The sequence below is a fragment of the Chenopodium album genome, chromosome 17 (genome assembly GCF_948465745.1).
Source record: "Chenopodium album chromosome 17, dcCheAlbu1.1, whole genome shotgun sequence".
Classification (NCBI taxonomy): Eukaryota; Viridiplantae; Streptophyta; class Magnoliopsida; order Caryophyllales; family Amaranthaceae; genus Chenopodium; species Chenopodium album.
In genome coordinates this window covers 48,446,885-48,464,844 of record NC_137850.1, presented here as the reverse complement: position 1 = coordinate 48,464,844, position 17,960 = coordinate 48,446,885, and the positions used below count along the sequence as shown (strand labels likewise).

At 36.2% G+C, this 17,960-nt stretch overlaps 4 protein-coding genes across 4 annotated transcripts; 3 read left to right on the top strand and 1 right to left on the bottom strand.

Moving 5' to 3' along the window:
• Positions 1 to 1,324: 1,324 nt before the first annotated feature.
• On the top strand, positions 1,325 to 5,172 carry LOC145588334 (protein NUCLEAR FUSION DEFECTIVE 4-like). The gene is made up of 3 exons (XM_081644975.1): positions 1,325 to 1,745; positions 2,388 to 3,229; positions 4,270 to 5,172. Exons 1-3 carry the CDS (start codon positions 1,410 to 1,412, stop codon positions 4,736 to 4,738), a joined length of 1,647 nt encoding a protein of 548 aa, XP_081501101.1. The 5' UTR covers positions 1,325 to 1,409; the 3' UTR covers positions 4,739 to 5,172.
• Positions 5,173 to 8,666: 3,494 nt separating this feature from the next.
• On the top strand, positions 8,667 to 11,557 carry LOC145588333 (endo-1,4-beta-xylanase 5-like). The gene is made up of 8 exons (XM_081644974.1): positions 8,667 to 8,801; positions 8,896 to 8,930; positions 9,125 to 9,257; positions 9,572 to 9,744; positions 9,833 to 9,931; positions 10,055 to 10,201; positions 10,377 to 11,015; positions 11,109 to 11,557. Exons 1-8 carry the CDS (start codon positions 8,720 to 8,722, stop codon positions 11,445 to 11,447), a joined length of 1,647 nt encoding a protein of 548 aa, XP_081501100.1. The 5' UTR covers positions 8,667 to 8,719; the 3' UTR covers positions 11,448 to 11,557.
• Positions 11,558 to 12,709: 1,152 nt separating this feature from the next.
• LOC145589217 (endo-1,4-beta-xylanase 5-like) lies at positions 12,710 to 15,357 on the top strand. Its single transcript, XM_081645763.1, has 8 exons — positions 12,710 to 12,758; positions 12,872 to 12,906; positions 13,081 to 13,225; positions 13,482 to 13,654; positions 13,770 to 13,868; positions 14,042 to 14,188; positions 14,281 to 14,919; positions 15,022 to 15,357. Exons 1-8 carry the CDS (start codon positions 12,710 to 12,712, stop codon positions 15,355 to 15,357), a joined length of 1,623 nt encoding a protein of 540 aa, XP_081501889.1.
• A 247-nt stretch (positions 15,358 to 15,604) lies between these two features.
• On the bottom strand, positions 15,605 to 16,544 carry LOC145590040 (photosystem I reaction center subunit III, chloroplastic-like). Its single transcript, XM_081646772.1, has one exon. The coding sequence runs from the start codon at positions 16,426 to 16,428 to the stop codon at positions 15,733 to 15,735; it is 696 nt and encodes a 231-aa protein (XP_081502898.1). The 5' UTR covers positions 16,429 to 16,544; the 3' UTR covers positions 15,605 to 15,732.
• Positions 16,545 to 17,960: the final 1,416 nt, after the last annotated feature.

The following is a 17,960-nucleotide window of genomic DNA, read 5'->3' as shown; positions in this document are numbered from 1 at the left end:
ATATTTTAGAGAGTCTCACCATTGAAAAATTAGATTTCACATGAGTTGCTAAATTGAGAAGTGGGTATAGTATCACCATTGGAGGTAAAAAAACAACTCATTTTGTATTTTAATACTTAAACTTGAGTCTCACCATTGGAGATGGTCTAATAACCTAATAAAACCGACATCTCTCTTTTTACGACGTCTTGGAATAATCCTAAATGAATACACTCCGTATATAACACTCTCGAACTCTGAAACAAAATAACGGAAATAAAAAAACTGATTGTGACATATTCTCGTTCGCATGGTCAGATTGGACGAACTCACCCGATTAGGCACGCTGAGTTACATATCCAAAAAGGCAAAAACCCTCTTCAACATAAGACCAAGTTACCCAACTCTTGATCGCCCAGTTTGCTAGGTGAACTCGCCCCATAAGGATATCACATTATCACAAATTTTATAATTATTGCATATTACAGAAGTACATCTTATTATTTCATACACTACTTACAATAATTCTTAATATGTCAAAATAAAAAACTTCAGATACATTGTATGTATCCACAATTACATTTAACAATGAAGAAACAAAAGAGTGAATACCAATTATACCATCTAACTATTACATACTCTGTAATTTTTTTTTTTTTTTTTTTTTTTTTCTGAACGGAACTATGATAGCTTCATTACTCCATAATCCGTATTCCATATTGAATTCAAATTGAATTTGACTCTTACATCAATACAATAATATTCAACTTTCTAAATTTCTCAGTAAAAATTAGAAAATACTCTCTCCATTTTTAAATACTTGTTTCACTCTTTCATTTCGTCCGTTTTTAAATAGTACTTGTTTCATTCTCTTATTTGAAAATATTTTATAATATTTAAATTTAATTCATTTCTCTCACCTAATAGACCCAACATAAATCATATTTTATTAATTTTATATTTTCTCTCCTCAAATTTTCTCAACTACTTTTGCTTTTTACAATTTTTTATTTTTTCCCTACCCCACTATATTAAGGGACGGAAGAAATAGTTTCTCCAATTTCTTCTAAAACTCTGCATATGAAAAAATAAAGCAAGTATTTAAAAAACGGACTGAGTACCGTACAACTCAAAATTAAATTCCAAAATTTTGAAGATCTCTTGTCCTTCAATGTCAAAATCAATTAGACACACTTTTCCAAATAAAAAAAAAAAACACTTTTATACGGAGTAAAAAAAAAAAGGTGGGGCCCAACAAATCTCTCCCCATTACGATTTACGACTATTATAAAATGAGACACCAATCGCAAATCTTGCAATAACAAAGCGTCAACCTTACCACTACCGCTTGAGTACATCACCTCATTCTCTCTCTTCAAATCAAAGTTATAAATAAAAACTGTGACTTTTATCCTTCAACTCCATTAACAATGGGGTTACCTTCTGAACGTCCATCAATGGCGACCGCCTTAAAATGGTTAGGTTTCGTAACGGCCGTTTGGGTGCAAGCCATTTCTGGCAACAATTACACCTTTTCTAACTACTCTGACGCCGTTAAAACTTTGATGAATTTGACCCAACTTCAATTAAACAATTTATCTGTTGCCAAAGATGTTGGTAAAGCTTTTGGGCTTGTTGCTGGCCTTGCTTCTGATGCTTTTCCTACTTGGCTTCTTCTTCTTATTGGTTCTCTTGAGGGTCTTCTTGGTTATGGCGCTCAATGGCTTGTTGTTAGCAAGACCATTTCACCCCTTCCTTACTGGGCTGTATGTTCTTCTTATTCTTCTTCTTGTTTTATTTGAGATTAGTTTTGGATCATGTTGATTTTGGTAATTTTTGTGTCTTTTCTTGTAATGTTATGTAATTTGTCATTGTTTCTTAATTTGTTTGTTTAGTTTTGCAATACTAATACTTGTTTGTTATTTTTTTTTGTGATGCATGAGAGTTTTTTTACATTGGAGTGTATTGATTTGATGTTGATAGTGTATGTAACTTAAGTTTTTGGTTGGACCGGTCCTTTTGACAGATGTATTTAACTTATTGCAGAGAGAGTTGCAAAGGGTATAAGGTAGTGGCGTAGACGAGATTTGATAATAATATGTCGTAGTTTATACTTTTGTTACTTTATACTTCGTATATACTTTGAGATATAATGAGGATCTTTTTCTACCATGGGTCTTTTTTTGGATTGTAGGGAAGGGTTTTGACTCAAATTAACAGAGAAAAAAGATATTTGTGGGATGTAAATTGATTTTGGAATTGGAAATGTATTAATTTTGGTATTATAAAGTTTTTACTAGTGGGATATCAACAAATTTAGTTGACATTGATATAGAATTAGTTTTGTGTGGTGTGGTGACTAATGAAATCTAACTTGATGAAGTTGATTGATTTTTGGAATGCTGCAGATGTGTATATTTATGTGTATGGGAGGAAACAGCACAACATGGATGAACACAGCCATATTAGTTACATGTATCCGAAATTTCAGGAAAAATAGGGGACCTGTTTCTGGGATCCTAAAGGGTTATGTGGGTTTAAGCACTGCTATATTCACTGATGTCTGTAGTGCACTCTTTGCTGATAGTCCTGCTAAGTTCCTCATGATGCTTACGGTTATTCCTCTTGTGGTTTGTTTAACCGCGATGGTCTTCCTCCGGGAGGTTCCTCCATCGACCACTGAGTTGGACATATCAGAAGAATCTAAGTATTTCAATATGTTCAATATTGTGGCTGTTACTGTTGCAGTTTACCTCTTAGCTCATGATTTTGTTGGTTCACAAGGGCATATTTTCGATGTAACCTTTTCTGTCGTTCTAGTGGCATTGCTTGCTTTTCCGTTGGTAATACCAGCTTATATTGCACTCAAAATCTGGCTGCACTCAAAAGCTAAGGATGATGTTGAGGACCCGAGTACAGAGTCCTTACTAGCCCCGGATGCTGTGCCTGTATCACAGCCAATTCAAGGAGGGGATGTTGTGGCTGAGGAAGTAAATGGGGAGGCTAAGAAATTACAGCCTGTCCTAGGTGAAGAGCACACTATTGTTGAGGCACTGAAGACGGTTGATTTTTGGGTTTTGTTTGTATCCTTCTTGTGTGGAGTTGGACCTGGTATGGCTGTGATGAACAATATGGGCCAAATGGGTTCTTCTCTTGGCTACTCGGATGTGTCAATCTTTGTGTCTCTACTTAGCATTATGGGATTTTTTGGTAGGATCATCTCCGGAACAGTTTCCGAATATTGTATCAAGTAAGTATTCTCCTGTTTTTTTTTTTTTTTTTTTTTTTTTTTTTTTTACTGTCATTAACTTTTGTTCATAATTACTGTCATTAACATTTGTTCATAATCATAATTATGATTGTGGGTAGGTTAGGTTAGTGGGGAAAGTCGAATAGATCCGCGTTTTTCATGCTTGATTATTATATATAATTAAATATTGATTCTGTTGTCCAGTAAAATCTTTGTTGAATATGCTGTCCTGTTCTCTTTTAGAAATGTAATTTATTCAAAGAGTTGTTAGCTAGCAATTTGGTTTGAACAGAGTATATTCAATTTGTTTACGGACATGTTGCCTACTAGTCTGCCAAGTTCATCTTGGTTTGTTCAACCAAAAAAGAAAATCTTTTAAAATGCCTGTAGTCGGGGAGGATCAAGTAGCACGGAGTATATAAGTAATAAAACTATACAATTCAAAGCTCTGTTTGCTAAAAGTACTTTTTATATCGAAATTGACCATGCAAGAACCCGCGTTGTTTTTTATATTAATCTGTCTAGTAGAGGTAGCATTTCTAAGTTCGATTGCATGCTTCTCCCCCCGGGTTAGAGTGTTAAACACAGCTGTAAGAGGATATTTATTTATGTCATCGTCAAAGTGGTCTCATTCGACATTATGGACCACATTTAAATACGAATAGTAATTTGCAGTTCTGTAGTCACCGTAGCTGATTTATGGCAATGGAGTTTCAGATTTGGTCATGTAGGGTTTTCTTTGGACCATGGCATTAATCTTCAATTAGAAACTTTCGATGAGACAGAATACAGAAATTTCTCACTGTACTCTTTTTTTTTGTTTTTCTTTTTAATTAGCGTGTCTCTATGAAAGTCAAGTTCAAACAATTTATGATAAGCTCTAATAAGGATGCAAATTCAGTTTTCAATGAAACCAGTTTAGTATATAAGTTCCTATAAGTCCAAATAATGGTTTTTAGCCTGAGAGGTGACATACATTTACTAAGCTGTACAACTTCAAGAATAAAATTGATCTTAAATATGCAATCATGTCTTTGCAGGAAAGCCGCTACTCCTAGACCGCTTTTCAATGCAGCCTCTCAAATCTTGCTAGCCGTTGGATATGTGATTATGGCAATGGCAGTCCCGGGGAGCCTATACTTTGGAGCAGTCATCGTTGGTTTGTGTTATGGTGTCCGTCTTGCAATCACCGTTCCAACTGCCTCAGAACTATTCGGCCTTAAATACTACGGTCTCATATACAACATTCTTATATTGAACTTGCCGCTTGGTTCATTCCTTTTCTCAGGACTTCTTGCTGGTTTGCTCTATGATGCGGAGGCTACCATCACTCCTAGTGGAGGGAACGAGTGCTATGGGGCCCACTGTTATAGACTTTGCTACTTGGTCATGGGTGTTGCTTGCCTTATTGGTTGTGCTTTGGACGTGTTGATGGCTTCTAGAACCAAGGTCCTTTACAAAACGATTGCTGCTAGCAAAAGATCGAAATCTGTGGTGAAAGGAAAATGAGCTGAGCTCTTAATTGTTGAACGGCAATGGAACAACATGTGGTTCTGATTCTGGGGTTGTCATCTGTGAAGTGGATGTTCAGTGTTACTTGTCGAAAAATAAATCAGTACATTCTACGTCCCAAAACACAATTTTGACAACTTCATATTGCGTTAGCAAAGAGGGAATTAAGAGGGTTGGGATCTGTAACAATTATATCTTTTCTCCCATCACTCTCAGAGGAAAAACAAAGGTAGGAGTATTTATATCTGATGTATGCTTAGAAGCAGCAATTTCCCATTCTTGGTTAGTTTGAACCTTAGTTAAGATTATTTTGTACTACGTGTTATATGTTGTAAGTTGGGTGCTTAATCTACTTGTACAAACCTTATTTATTCTTGTGACACTGTACTCAATTATAATAGCAAATCATATAAGAGTTCTTTTGATAATTAAATTCTGTTCACTAAGTCTTACACCATTTGTTCGGAACACTCTAATTCAGATTATGCTACCAAGAGTATGAACGTAACTATTAACTTTGGATCAAGGGAGTAAGTTATTCGAATTCGATCTCACTTTATGAGGGGGTGATCGTTGTGTCTGACTGACCATCAAATGGACTAATGGCAAATACACGTACAGCTGGTTTATTCAACTAGTATCTGAATTAACAAATAGGGTGGTCTGCTTTTGCAGCTTGCAAAAACATGCTTGCCGTTGCAGGAAAGATTAGGAAAAAGAGGGCCTGTGGCCTGTCACTGATGGTCTGAATCTTAGTTAGAATTTTTGTCTTCTAATGGGCCGTTCCTTTTGCTATAAGCATATACGGAGTATCTAAATGTGCCCATAAACCTTCCGCATTCCTATAATAATGAATGATATAACAAATACGGAGTAACATCATTGTGACTTTTATGATATTTTTCTTTCTTTCGTGTCAATGATCAATCAATCAATCAATCAATCAATCAAAGCCTTAATCCCAAAAGTGGGGTCGGCTAACATGAACCAAATTTGATTATTCCGTGTAGTCATCAACATAAATCTTTCTCCTCCATCCCTTACGATCCAAAACTTCATCCTCACGTAAATCCATGCACTTCATATCCTTCCTCACTCCTTCCAACCAAGTCATCTTTGGTCTCCCTCTTCCTCGTTTAATCCCTCCATGGTCCCACTCTTCCACTCTTCGCACCGGTGCACCCTCGGGTCTCCGTCTTACATGTCCAAACCAACGCAGACGATTTTCCCTTAATTTATCTACAATGCCCGCCACACCTACTTTCTTGCGAATAACCTCATTTCTGATTCTATCTCTTAAAGTGTTTCCACACATCCACCTTAACATGCGCATTTCCGTAACCTCCATCTTTTTAATATGCTCTTTCTTAGAAGCCCAACATTCTGTACCATAGAGCAACACTGGTCTTATGGCAGTCCTGTAGAATTTTCCCTTCAACTTTAAGGGAATGCTGCGGTCGCATAGCACTCCCGTGGCCGCTCTCCATTTAAGCCACCCTGACTTAATCCTGTGGGTCACGTCTTGATCAATGTCACCATTCTTCTGGATGATCGACCCTAGGTACTTAAAACATTCACTCATGGTCAAATCCTTTCCATCCAAACTCACCACTTCATTGCTTGTCCCCCTCTGAGTGCCAAAACGACATACCAAATATTCAGTCTTACTCCGACTTAGCTTAAACCCTCTAGATTCCAACCTTTGCCTCCATTGCTCCAACTTGACATTAACCCCATCCTTAGTCTCATCCACCAAAACGATATCATCTGCGAACAGCATACACCATGGAACCTCATCTTGAATTGGTCTAGTTAATTCGTCTAGAACCGTTGCAAAAAGAAAAGGGCTTAATGCAGACCCTTGATGCAATCCGATTGTAATAGGGAAATCTTTTGTCAACCCTCCGCATGTCCTCACATTTGTTGACACATCCCGATACATATCCTTAACTAGGTCTACATACCTTCGTGGGATACCTTTCTTCAACATTGCCCACCAAAGTATCTCTCTTGGCACCTTGTCATATGCCTTCTCTAAATCAATAAAGACCATATGAAGATCTTTCTTCTTTACCCTATAAAACTCCATCATTTGTCTTATCAAATGGATTGCCTCCATAGTAGATCTCCCAGGCATAAAACCAAATTGGTTATCTGAAATGCTTGTGCATGCCCTCAACCTTTGTTCAATCACCCTTTCCCACAACTTCATAGTATGGCTCATAAGCTTAATTCCTCGATAGTTAGAACAATCTTGAGCGTCTCCTTTGTTTTTATAAACCGGGACCAAGGTGCTCTTCCTCCAATCTTGTGGGATCCTTGTAGCCGTCCATATCTTGTTGAAAAGGTTTGTTAACCAATCAATACCAATCTTACCCAAACACCTCCACACCTCTATCGGTACCCCATCAGGGCCAACCGCCTTCTTAGGTTTCATCTTCCTCAGTGCAATCTCCACCTCTACTCTCCTAATCCTTCGCACATACTCCATGTTGATTTCTTCATCACTCATAGAGGTATCTCCTATCACAACTCCATTACTTCCATTAAATAATTCATCGAAGTACCCCTTCCACCTGTCCTTGATGCCCTCCTCTTGCACTAGGACCATTTGGTTCTTATCTTTGACACACTTCACCATGCCAATATCCTTCCTTGCCTCTTGTCTTCTCTTTGCCATCTTATAAATGATCCTTTCTCCCTCCTTGGAATCAAGCTTTTCATAAACCTCCTGATATGCCTTTTCTTTTGCTTGGCGAACAGCTGCCTTTGCCTTACTCTTAGCCTCCTTATACGCTGCAAAGGTTTCATCACTCCTACATTTTCCTAAGGCTTGATAGCATTCCCTTTTTTGCTTAATTACTGCTTTCACCTCTTCATTCCACCACGAAGTGTCAATGATCAACTATGTTATTAATTTGTAAAAATAATTATATAAGTGTAAATCAAAATATTCAATTGAAAAAAAAAATAAGATACTCAAATAATAACTCAATTTTGGTTTGAAATGATAATTGCAATTTTGAAAAACCTTAACACAAATTTATCAATTGTACATCTACAACAGTAGCAACTCGAGGCAACGCCCGAACTACTCACTAGTTTGATATTAAAAATAAATAGTAAGGCAGAATCCACAGAAAAGGTATAGTTCTTAATTTTTAGAGACAAGTAGTAATTTATAAGGAGTTATGGGCAAAATATCAAAAAAATTCTTAATAAATTAACAATAGACAAAACCAAGATAATGGGTTGCATTTGTATTAAATTAGAATTGGCCATTATTGGCTCATTGGTTTGTACCAAGCAAGTTTCATCAAAGCTGGTTGATGAAGGAAAATAGGAAATACAATAACAATTTGCATTGGTACTTTAAAGGATCCAACAACTTTCAAACTCTTTCTAGAGACAAACAAACCCATGGGGAAGGAAAAGTTAGAAAGGTTTGGGTAATAAGTTCCACTTTCAAGTGTTCACGAACCCCCTCTAAGGCCTCTATTCAACTCCATAATCATATATGTGTCACAAGAATCCACCTCGACCAATTGATCATTTCCTCTAATAAAGATAATCTAGGTCTTGTTTATATTAATACACCATACAATGATACAAATCAAAGAAAACCTCAAAATATGTACTGTATTAGATTTGTTTTGATACGGAGTATTGTACAAGTACGAGTATATATTTTTGAAAATAGTAAAAGTCAAATGTGACAGTTTTTTTGGGACAACAGAAGAAAAAAAGCTAACAAAATTCACTAGCCATTTTAACAAAAGCCAATGTTGTGTACCCTCTAACATTGGGGGTACTTTACTCACTATCTACACATGTGAATAAGCACACGGGCTTGGTTTACATTATAAAGGACCTTGCCTCTCTTTTAACCAATCTCCACTATTCTCTTGTGAACTCCCCCACTCCCAAAACTTTGGCTCCATTATTTTTACTTACAAATAAAGTTTTTTTGAATAAAACATGAAAGAAAGGATGCTGAAGATGCATTTCACCTTGATGTTCCTATGTGCTCTAGGCTTATTTTTCTTGGCTAATAGTTATGGTAATTATATTCTATTTACTTGGTATATAGTTTTTTTAAATTTACGTTTTCTTAACATTGAGCTTCTTTTAACATTGTTGATATTTTGTGGCAGATGGGCCTCTTTATGATTCTTCTGCTTATACTGAGGTACATTGCAAATTTCTAGTAGTACTTATGAATCTAAATCACTCATTTATACACCTTCGATCTGAACTATAGTAATTGCCACGTACATAGTGTATAATTTGAACTAGTAATGTAACTACTAATTCCGGATGGAGGTAGTTTGTGCTCATGTTAATCTTGATATAGTTTTCATATGATTTTTTCCTTACATGGAGTGCAAAGAACATCCTGAGGACCCACTATACAACGGAGGAATCCTAGAAGACTATAGAAATTGCTGCATCAGTGATCCATCTATCCCTTCATTCATGATCAACAATCTCTCCATTGCTCTCTACACTTTATCTGGTAAATTTCTCTCCTTCCAATTTGTCATTTTCTAGTTTGTATATATGTGAACTATGAACAAGTCCTCATTTTATGAGTGCATTGAACGTTTTGGGTCATGTGACTCATAAATGACATCTTAAGTTTGAATGTTACGTGACGTATTGTACTATGTTATTTGGTTGTAGTACCTTTTTCAATATTCGTGAAAAGTCAATTAGGACAAGCACTCAAAAGTGAAGATAGTGAGTTTTTAGTCGTCGTGATTATTTATGGATCAATGGCGATTTTCTGTCCAACATTCTGAATTTGTTACTATCATAATATTATGACAGCTTGGGTAATGATAGAGGGAGTCGATTCATCTCTAATAAGAGCAAGCTTAAAAACAGAACATGCAACAATTAGTTGTATTGGAACTGTAATAGCTAAGCAAGGATGCTGGTCTTTTCTTAAAGGAGGATTTGTACTGGATTCACCTTCAAAATCTTCAATTCTATATTTTAAGGTATTTGGGTGTTGCTTAACTCTATTATAATCATGTAATTAACATAAATTCTTCCTTTAACTTTTGCCTTCTAATTAATGTATTACAGGACAATGGAAAATCCACCAATGTATCAGTTGCTAGTGCATCCTTGCAGCCATTTAGTGAAGAACAGTGGAGATTGAATCAACAAGCCATAATTAACAGAGTAATTTTATTGTGTTCTTATTAAATACCTTATTTACCTACTCAAGTTTGATAAAAGTCATTTGACATTTTTGAAAACAAGCTAACTAACATGGATCAACACTTTTTGCCTTAATAATTGAAGGAACGCAAGCGTTTTGTGACAGTTCATGTGTCGAATTTGCATGGAGAAAGGCTAGTAGGAGCTTCAATAACCATTCAGCAAATCTATAAAGACTTCCCTATTGGATCTGCCATTGCTGCTACCATTATAGGAAATCTTCCCTACCAGGTTATACACATACCTTAATTAGGCCCTATTCTCTTCGACTTATAAAGATTAATTCAAGCTAGTGAAAATCGGTTTCAATCAATCAATAACTATCAGTTCTGTTTCGTGAAATTCAGTTAAAGACAGTAAAGATATCCCTTGATACTTGATTTATCATATACATTTACTCTAGCAGAGTTGGTTCTTGAAGAGGTTTAATGCAGCAGTGTTCGAAAATGAGCTAAAGTGGTATGCAACAGAACCAGAACAAGGAAAAATCAACTACACCTTAGCTGATCAAATGCTGGAATTTGTCAGAGCAAACCAGATTACTACAAGAGGCCACAACATATTCTGGGAGGATATGGACTACACTCCATCATGGGTCAAAAAACTCGAGGGCCCCGACCTTCAACAGGCTGTTAATTCTAGAATAACAAACCTGATGAGCAGATTCAGAGAAGAGTTCATTCACTGGGATGTCAGCAATGAGATGCTCCACTTTAATTTCTATGAGCAGCGGCTTGGACCTAATGCCACCTTAGATTTCTTCAAGACGGCTCATCAGGCTGATCCGTTGGCAACCTTGTTCATGAATGAATTCAATGTGGTTGAGACTTGTAATGATGGTAATTCGACTGTCGATGATTATGTTAGAAGGTTAAGGGAGCTTAAAGCAGGAGGAGTTACAATGGATGGAATTGGCCTAGAAGGGCACTTTAGTGTTCCTAATCCTCCCTTAATTAGAGCTATCCTAGATAAATTGGGCACCCTTGGACTTCCCATTTGGCTCACTGAAGTTGATATATCTCATACTATTGACAAACAAACACAGGTAATAACAAAGTATGATCTGTTGCATTAAGAAACGTTCCTAAGGAAGATTATTGAATTATGCATTTTTAACTCGACTCTATTCTCTTTGCAGGGTTTATACTTGGAGCAAGTATTGCAAGAAGGATACTCACACCAATCCGTAAAAGGTTTAATGCTATGGACAGCCCTGCATCCTGAGGGAAAATGTTACCAAATGTGCCTCACAGACAACAATTTTCAGAATCTCCCAGCAGGAGAAATCGTCGATAAGCTGTTGAAAGAATGGCAAACCGGAGAAGTAGAGGGAGTTACAGATCAACTTGGTTCATTTAACTTTCATGGATTTTTAGGGGAGTATACAATAATGGCTACGTATGAAAATAGAACTACAAAATCGTCATTCTCATTAACAGGAGGACATGAAACTAGGTATATAAATGTTCAGCTCTAACCATATACTAGTATACATGTAATATTATCATTCTGCTTGCTATACCTGTTACATTAGATCAAATCTCATTGTTTTCAAATTGTTAGTTCTTAAAAGAATTTATTTTTGCTCCCCTGTAGACAACTACTCTGTAAGACAACTTCTTTAAAGTCACGCTACTTTTAAGCCACATAACCGCTCATAAATAGATGCACTTGGGCCTTATAAGGCACTGTTAAAATATAATTAACCTCGTATAATGGCCGAGTAAGTGAGAACTCTCGCGTCATCACTAGTCACTCACGGTGTTAAAATGTGCCTTACAGTACACCCAAGTACCCATCAACATAGTCAATTATTTTCTATAGTACATCACTCTGAGTTCATGATGGAAGTAAACTTAAGACATAAGGTAAAATATGCTGCATGCCATAACATTTATTTTCAATCAGAACCTTTTATTATACGACACTCTTACTCAACATGCTCCAATGGCCTTGCAACATTGCACCTCTTGAGATATCAAGAGGCAACTTTAAAAGTATCACATTCTGGCTCATGTCGCACATTCACACAGGTAAAATTGAGGCATTTCAACAATCAACGTTAATAACTCTGATCGACACGTGATTTTGTTATGCTTTTCAATAAAGTTACAAGTGTCATTTTAGGAAATGTATTTAATGCTTATATATATTATTATAACTGATAATAGTATATTTGTACAATTGTACTCACTTATGTATTAACAATGCATGTTCCCTAAGTAACGGCATATCACCTGAATAATATAGTACTTCATTGTTTATGGCAAACCTACTAGAGAAACCAAAATCGAGGAACTAAACAAAATCCTTCTGCTATTTTCTCTGACTATATTATTTGGCACAAACTTCCCATATTCAAATTCAAATTACAGTGTTACAGCATAATGCAGCTATAAACAACTATATGCCAAAAAAATGGCAAATAAATTATTAGTCGTAGACTCATAATACATGGTTGGGCGTTGTGCTTGGCCGGTTGATTAACTGAACATGGCAAAATATTATAGGACTAAAAATCCCAATTTTTTAAAGAGGACAAAATCTCCATTCACAGAATGCAAGGAGAAAAGGATGATTTCAAGATGTCTTTAAATGATTCAAAATTTATAAGGCAACATAACTTATCTCTTTATCTTCATTTCCCATACAAACTCTCATTCGTTACTCTCGGGTTGGGACATTGCAAATCATATACTGATAATAGCAGATTTTAGCCTAGGAAAATAGCATGAAAGAATGTCGCTGTATAATTTTGATGCTGTTCTGTTTCCTCCTAGGAGCTGCTGTAATACCAACTTATGGTTTGCTCTCACTAATGTCACAAATTCACTCTATCATTCTTGCTTAATTTATTACTTGTGCATTTTGTTGCTGATCATGTTTTTTCTTCTTCTTAAGGTGGTCTTGTGTACGATCACACGGCTTATTCTGAGGTAATTATCCAATTTTTGAACTGTTAATTATATCCATAACATGTGTGGGCTAATATGACTCAAAAGTATGTAGCCTTAATATCAGATTGATTACAATAGTTACGACATGTTTCCCCTGTAACATATATTTCCTGTACTAATGTATGAATGATTTCAATATACTGGTGATTGCAGTGCAAGGAAAACCCTGAGAAAGCTCTTTACAAAGGAGGAATCCTTAAAGATAATGTTCTGCAAGAGGTCCCAAGAGGATCATTTGAGCATTCCCCTGCTTTTCTGCTACATAATCTTCCTGGTGCCACAATCTACTCCTTTTCCAGTTGAGTTTTCATATCTCTATCCTAAAAATATGTAAATTATAATGTGATTAATATGATCATCTATGTAAAGTAAATGTACAATCAATATCCAAGTGCAAAATGTCATTGTTCAAAGCAATTTAAGGAATGAATTATTTGATGATTTGTATAGTTGATGCTAAACAACAATTTTCAGATGTACGGAGTAACTTTTAACATTTGAAGCAGTATCTACCTTACATAGTTACATGACATGTTTTGCTATAAAAAAAACAGTTTGGGTTAAGATAAAGGGAGCAGATTCTACACTTATAAGGGCAAGCTTAACATCGGAAAATGAAAATTACAGCTGCATAGGCAGTGTCATTGCTAGCAGTGGGTGCTGGTCATTTTTGAAGGGTGGTTTTACACTACTTTCACCTTCTAAACTGTCAACACTTTATTTTCAGGTATACTTTGTTTCCTTCTCATCCTTCTATTCAATTCTACAACTAACTTTTATATTATACGTGTACAAGTTTTTAATAACTTCGTACATACATTTTACTATGTTTTTTGCTATAGAATTCAGGAGGAAATGTTGAGATTGAACTCTCAAGTGCTTTGCTACAACCATTTACAAAGGATGAATGGAAAACGGATCAGCAAACTAAGATAAAATCTGTAAGGACTTTCTCTGGCATTCCATTCTGTTTTCCTCTCCAAAGAGTACACAGCATCACAAACTTGAAAACTCTTAGATTACTTAGCATCAAATTACTCAATTTCTAGTCTTCTATCTTATAAAGCTACACTGTAAAATTATACGAGTATTATTTATCATTTCATTTATTCAGCTTAGAAAGCGTGCTGCAACAATCCATGTGTCCGATGAATATGGAAATCGGCTGCAAGGAGCAGAAATTACCTTGCAACAAGTTTCTAAGGATTTTCCCTTCGGTTCAGCTATATCAAATAACATCCTAGGAAATTTGCCTTATCAGGTACATATCTTATACTGCATACCAAATTTGTGATTGTTGTACTGCACAATTTCTTGTATGTCATTGAGGTTAATGGGCAAAATACAATGCAGGAATGGTTTGTAAAGAGATTCAATGCAGCAGTATTTGAGAATGAGCTAAAGTGGAGTGCAACAGAACCTAAACCAGGGCAACTAAACTACACTATCCCAGACAAACTGCTAGATTTTGTTAGGTCCAACAAGCTAATTGCAAGAGGCCACAACATTTTTTGGGAAGCCCCAAGCTACACCCCATCATGGGTACTAAATCTTACAGGCTCAGACCTCGAGCAGGCCGTAAACTCCCGGATCGCAAGCCTGATGGACAAGTACAAGGGAGAGTTCATACACTGGGATGTTAGCAATGAGATGCTCCACTATGGGTTCTATGAAGACAAGCTCGGGCCTAATGCAACATTGAGCTTTTTCGAGACAGCCCATCAAGCTGACCCGTTAGCAACCCTTTTCATGAATGAGTTCAATGTGGTGGAGACTTGTAATGATGTGAATTCAAGTGTTGATTCTTACATTGCAAAGTTGAGAGGGCTCCAACAAGGTGGAATTGAAATGGATGGTGTTGGATTAGAGGGTCATTTCACAGTTCCAAATCCGCCGCTTATAAGGGCTACCTTAGATAAATTGGCCACACTCGGGCTTCCCATTTGGCTTACTGAGATTGATATTAGCAATACCCTAGACAAACAAACACAGGTATATATACAACATAACAATATGCCGATTTTATCTAGCTTAGTTGGTCAAAGTCTTGAGAGAATAATGTAAATTAAACTTGACGTGTTGTTTTTTTTGCAGGCTACATATTTAGAAGTGGTATTGAGAGAAGTATTCTCCCATCCATCAGTAAAAGGAATAATTTTGTGGACAGCCTTAAACCCTTATGGATGCTATAGAATGTGCTTGACAGACAACAATTTTCAAAATCTCCCTGCTGGAGATGTCGTGGACCGCCTTCTAAAGGAATGGCAAACAGAGGAAATTCAAGGAAATACTGATAAATATGGCTCCTATAGCTTCTCTGGTTTCTTAGGAGAATACAATGTTCATGTTGTATTTGAAAACAAAACCACAAATTCCACATTCTCACTCAGCCAAAGTGATGAAACCAAGCACATTAACATTCAATTGTGACTCCTCAATTAGTCACTACTTAGTTTTAGCTATTTAAGATACAATAAACTAAGCTGCATTTAAGCATGTTTCACAGTAAGTTTACCTTAGAATATCAATTCTGAATTACAACAATCTTGTTCTATTTCATATTGATTTGTGAAATGTAAAGTACTAAAGCTTTGTATTACGCGAATGGCAAATTCTAGTATGAGACAGTCTCATGCCTCAAGGGTTGAGGCCACATTAAGTCAATCAAGAAACAAAATACGAAATCACCACACATATATAACGTTCTCAAATCAGAGTATCTTACGATATAATAATATAGTACATACACAAATTTAAAACAGACAACAATATTTTGATATTGAGATTGAACAATAATAGTAAAAATTAGACATTGTTGTCAATAAGGTCACCATTGAGCAACTCTCTGTAAGCAGCAACAGGCCAACTGAAACCCCTAAAAAGAAGTCTTGAAGCCAAAGGAACGTCAATAATAATCTCCTTTTGAGTAGGCTTCTTCTCATCACGAATTGCAATCAAATAACTCCGTCCGACCCACCCGATCCACCCAGCAATATACAAGAACAATATACCGGGAGTAATAAACTCACCCCAATGTCTCTGATCACCACTCACTATCAAATGAGGAAGCCCGTCTGATCCACATAATAACCCGTACTTTCCGTAGTTATCGAACCTTCTCTTGGTCTTTTCCATCGTTGCCTGGATCGCCAAAGCTGGTGCACTATCAGGCGCGTAAAGCTTTAAGGATGATTGCAGCTTCTTTAAGGCTTGCTTCTCACGTTTTGCAAATTGTTTTGATTCTTTGCAAGGGGTTAGTCCCGCAATGTCCGCCATTGCGGCATCGGGTGCTACTGTCCATGAGGACAGTAGCACCGAGGATAGAGCCAACGCTGCGGCTGCGTTGGCTCCAACCTTGGTTAGGTCGAGTTTGTTTGATTGATCATTTTCTTGTTGCTGGCATACTATCTTTGATGATCTAGGTGTGAAAGATGTGGAGAAGTTTCTAGGTTTAGCGGTTGCGAGTGGTTTGTAGAGGTTAGTGGGGATTGTCAAAGACATGGTGGGAGAATGAGGAGAGAGAAAATGGGGTGGGAGGAGTTGAGTGATATGGAGGAGAATTGGAAGAATTGAAGAAGAAGAAGAAAGGAGAGGTGGGATTTAGATTTTGTGAGGATAAGATAGGAAATGACAAAGAGAGGTGAGTTGTATGGCTTCTATTGGTTTCTTCATATTTTGGGTGTTGGTTTTTAAGATTTGTTTAGCTGTTGTATGTTTGAGGGTGTGATTTGGGTAGATTTGAATGTAGAGGTGGAGTATGTGGATAACACAAGCTTGTGACTTGTACAAGCTTACCTTGCAGATTGGTGCCATGGTGGCATGATTGATGATGAGTAATGACTTGTTCTATTTTGGATCTTCAGTACCAATATGTGGGTCGGGTTGGTTTGTACTTTATTTAAATTATTTGAGAGAACAATCCTTATATAAGATTACAAGTAATTCGTGTAATTCTCTACAATATACAGTATTTATTGTAAAGTATGTATGGAGTACACAATATATTAGGAGTGCACTCTATTGATTTGATTATCACTCATCTGAACTAATTTAAACTTATAAGAACTTATTACACTTTGTCACAACTTATAGTTGTAATTAATTTAAACTTGAGTAACCCTACTCAACTTATTTTTCATCATGAACTTATTTTATCTGAAATTATCTAAACTTATGAATCCTAACATAACTTAGCTAGTATTAAGTAGATTGCATAAAAATTGATATGAAGACATATATAAACACATTATTGATTAGTGAGAAGATTAGTGGCAATCAGATAAATGAAGGGCCCAAGTGTGACAAAGCTCATTAATCATAGCCAACACATTGCTACTAAATTTAAATGAGTATACTACGCGTTATAGACCATGTTATCGTCGAATACAGGCAAATTAGATAGTTGGTGTGTCCGCGCTTTATAGAAGAATACTACTCCGTACTAAAATCACGGACCACCCTTGATTATAAGCTTATAGCCTATTGGACTATTTACTACAAAGTTCAAAGTATTCAATATTGTTCACATGAAATCATTGCTAACTAGTAACCCTACTGAATAAGGATTAAAAATGATGCCAATCCACTCACAACGATCAAATCTCTTTAATTTTCTTTGTTACCACAAAATATAGGGAAAGTGTACACCTTTATGGAGCACTAGGAGTCGTCTAGGACGAAGCAGCTAGCAAGCTATGTGGATGCGGTCCAGTAAATATGCTGATTGTTTGCTCAAGAAAGGCCTAATAATCAGGCAGTTATTGGAAGTTCTATCATTACTGATGAACTAATACTAGTACTATTTATAATTATCCCAAATGAATGATTACAGTTATTGGTCTTTTTGTTTCTTTTGAAATCTTTGCATATAATCTATAATTTCTTTTTTGACAAACAAGATCCTTTCCTTTCACTTTGGTGTTCATACGTAAGAGTACTTGTATATTTTAATATGAACCTGAATTAAAATGTGATTAATACAATTAATTGGATCCACCAGTGGAGGAACTGCGGTAGGTAGCTATGTAGGAGAA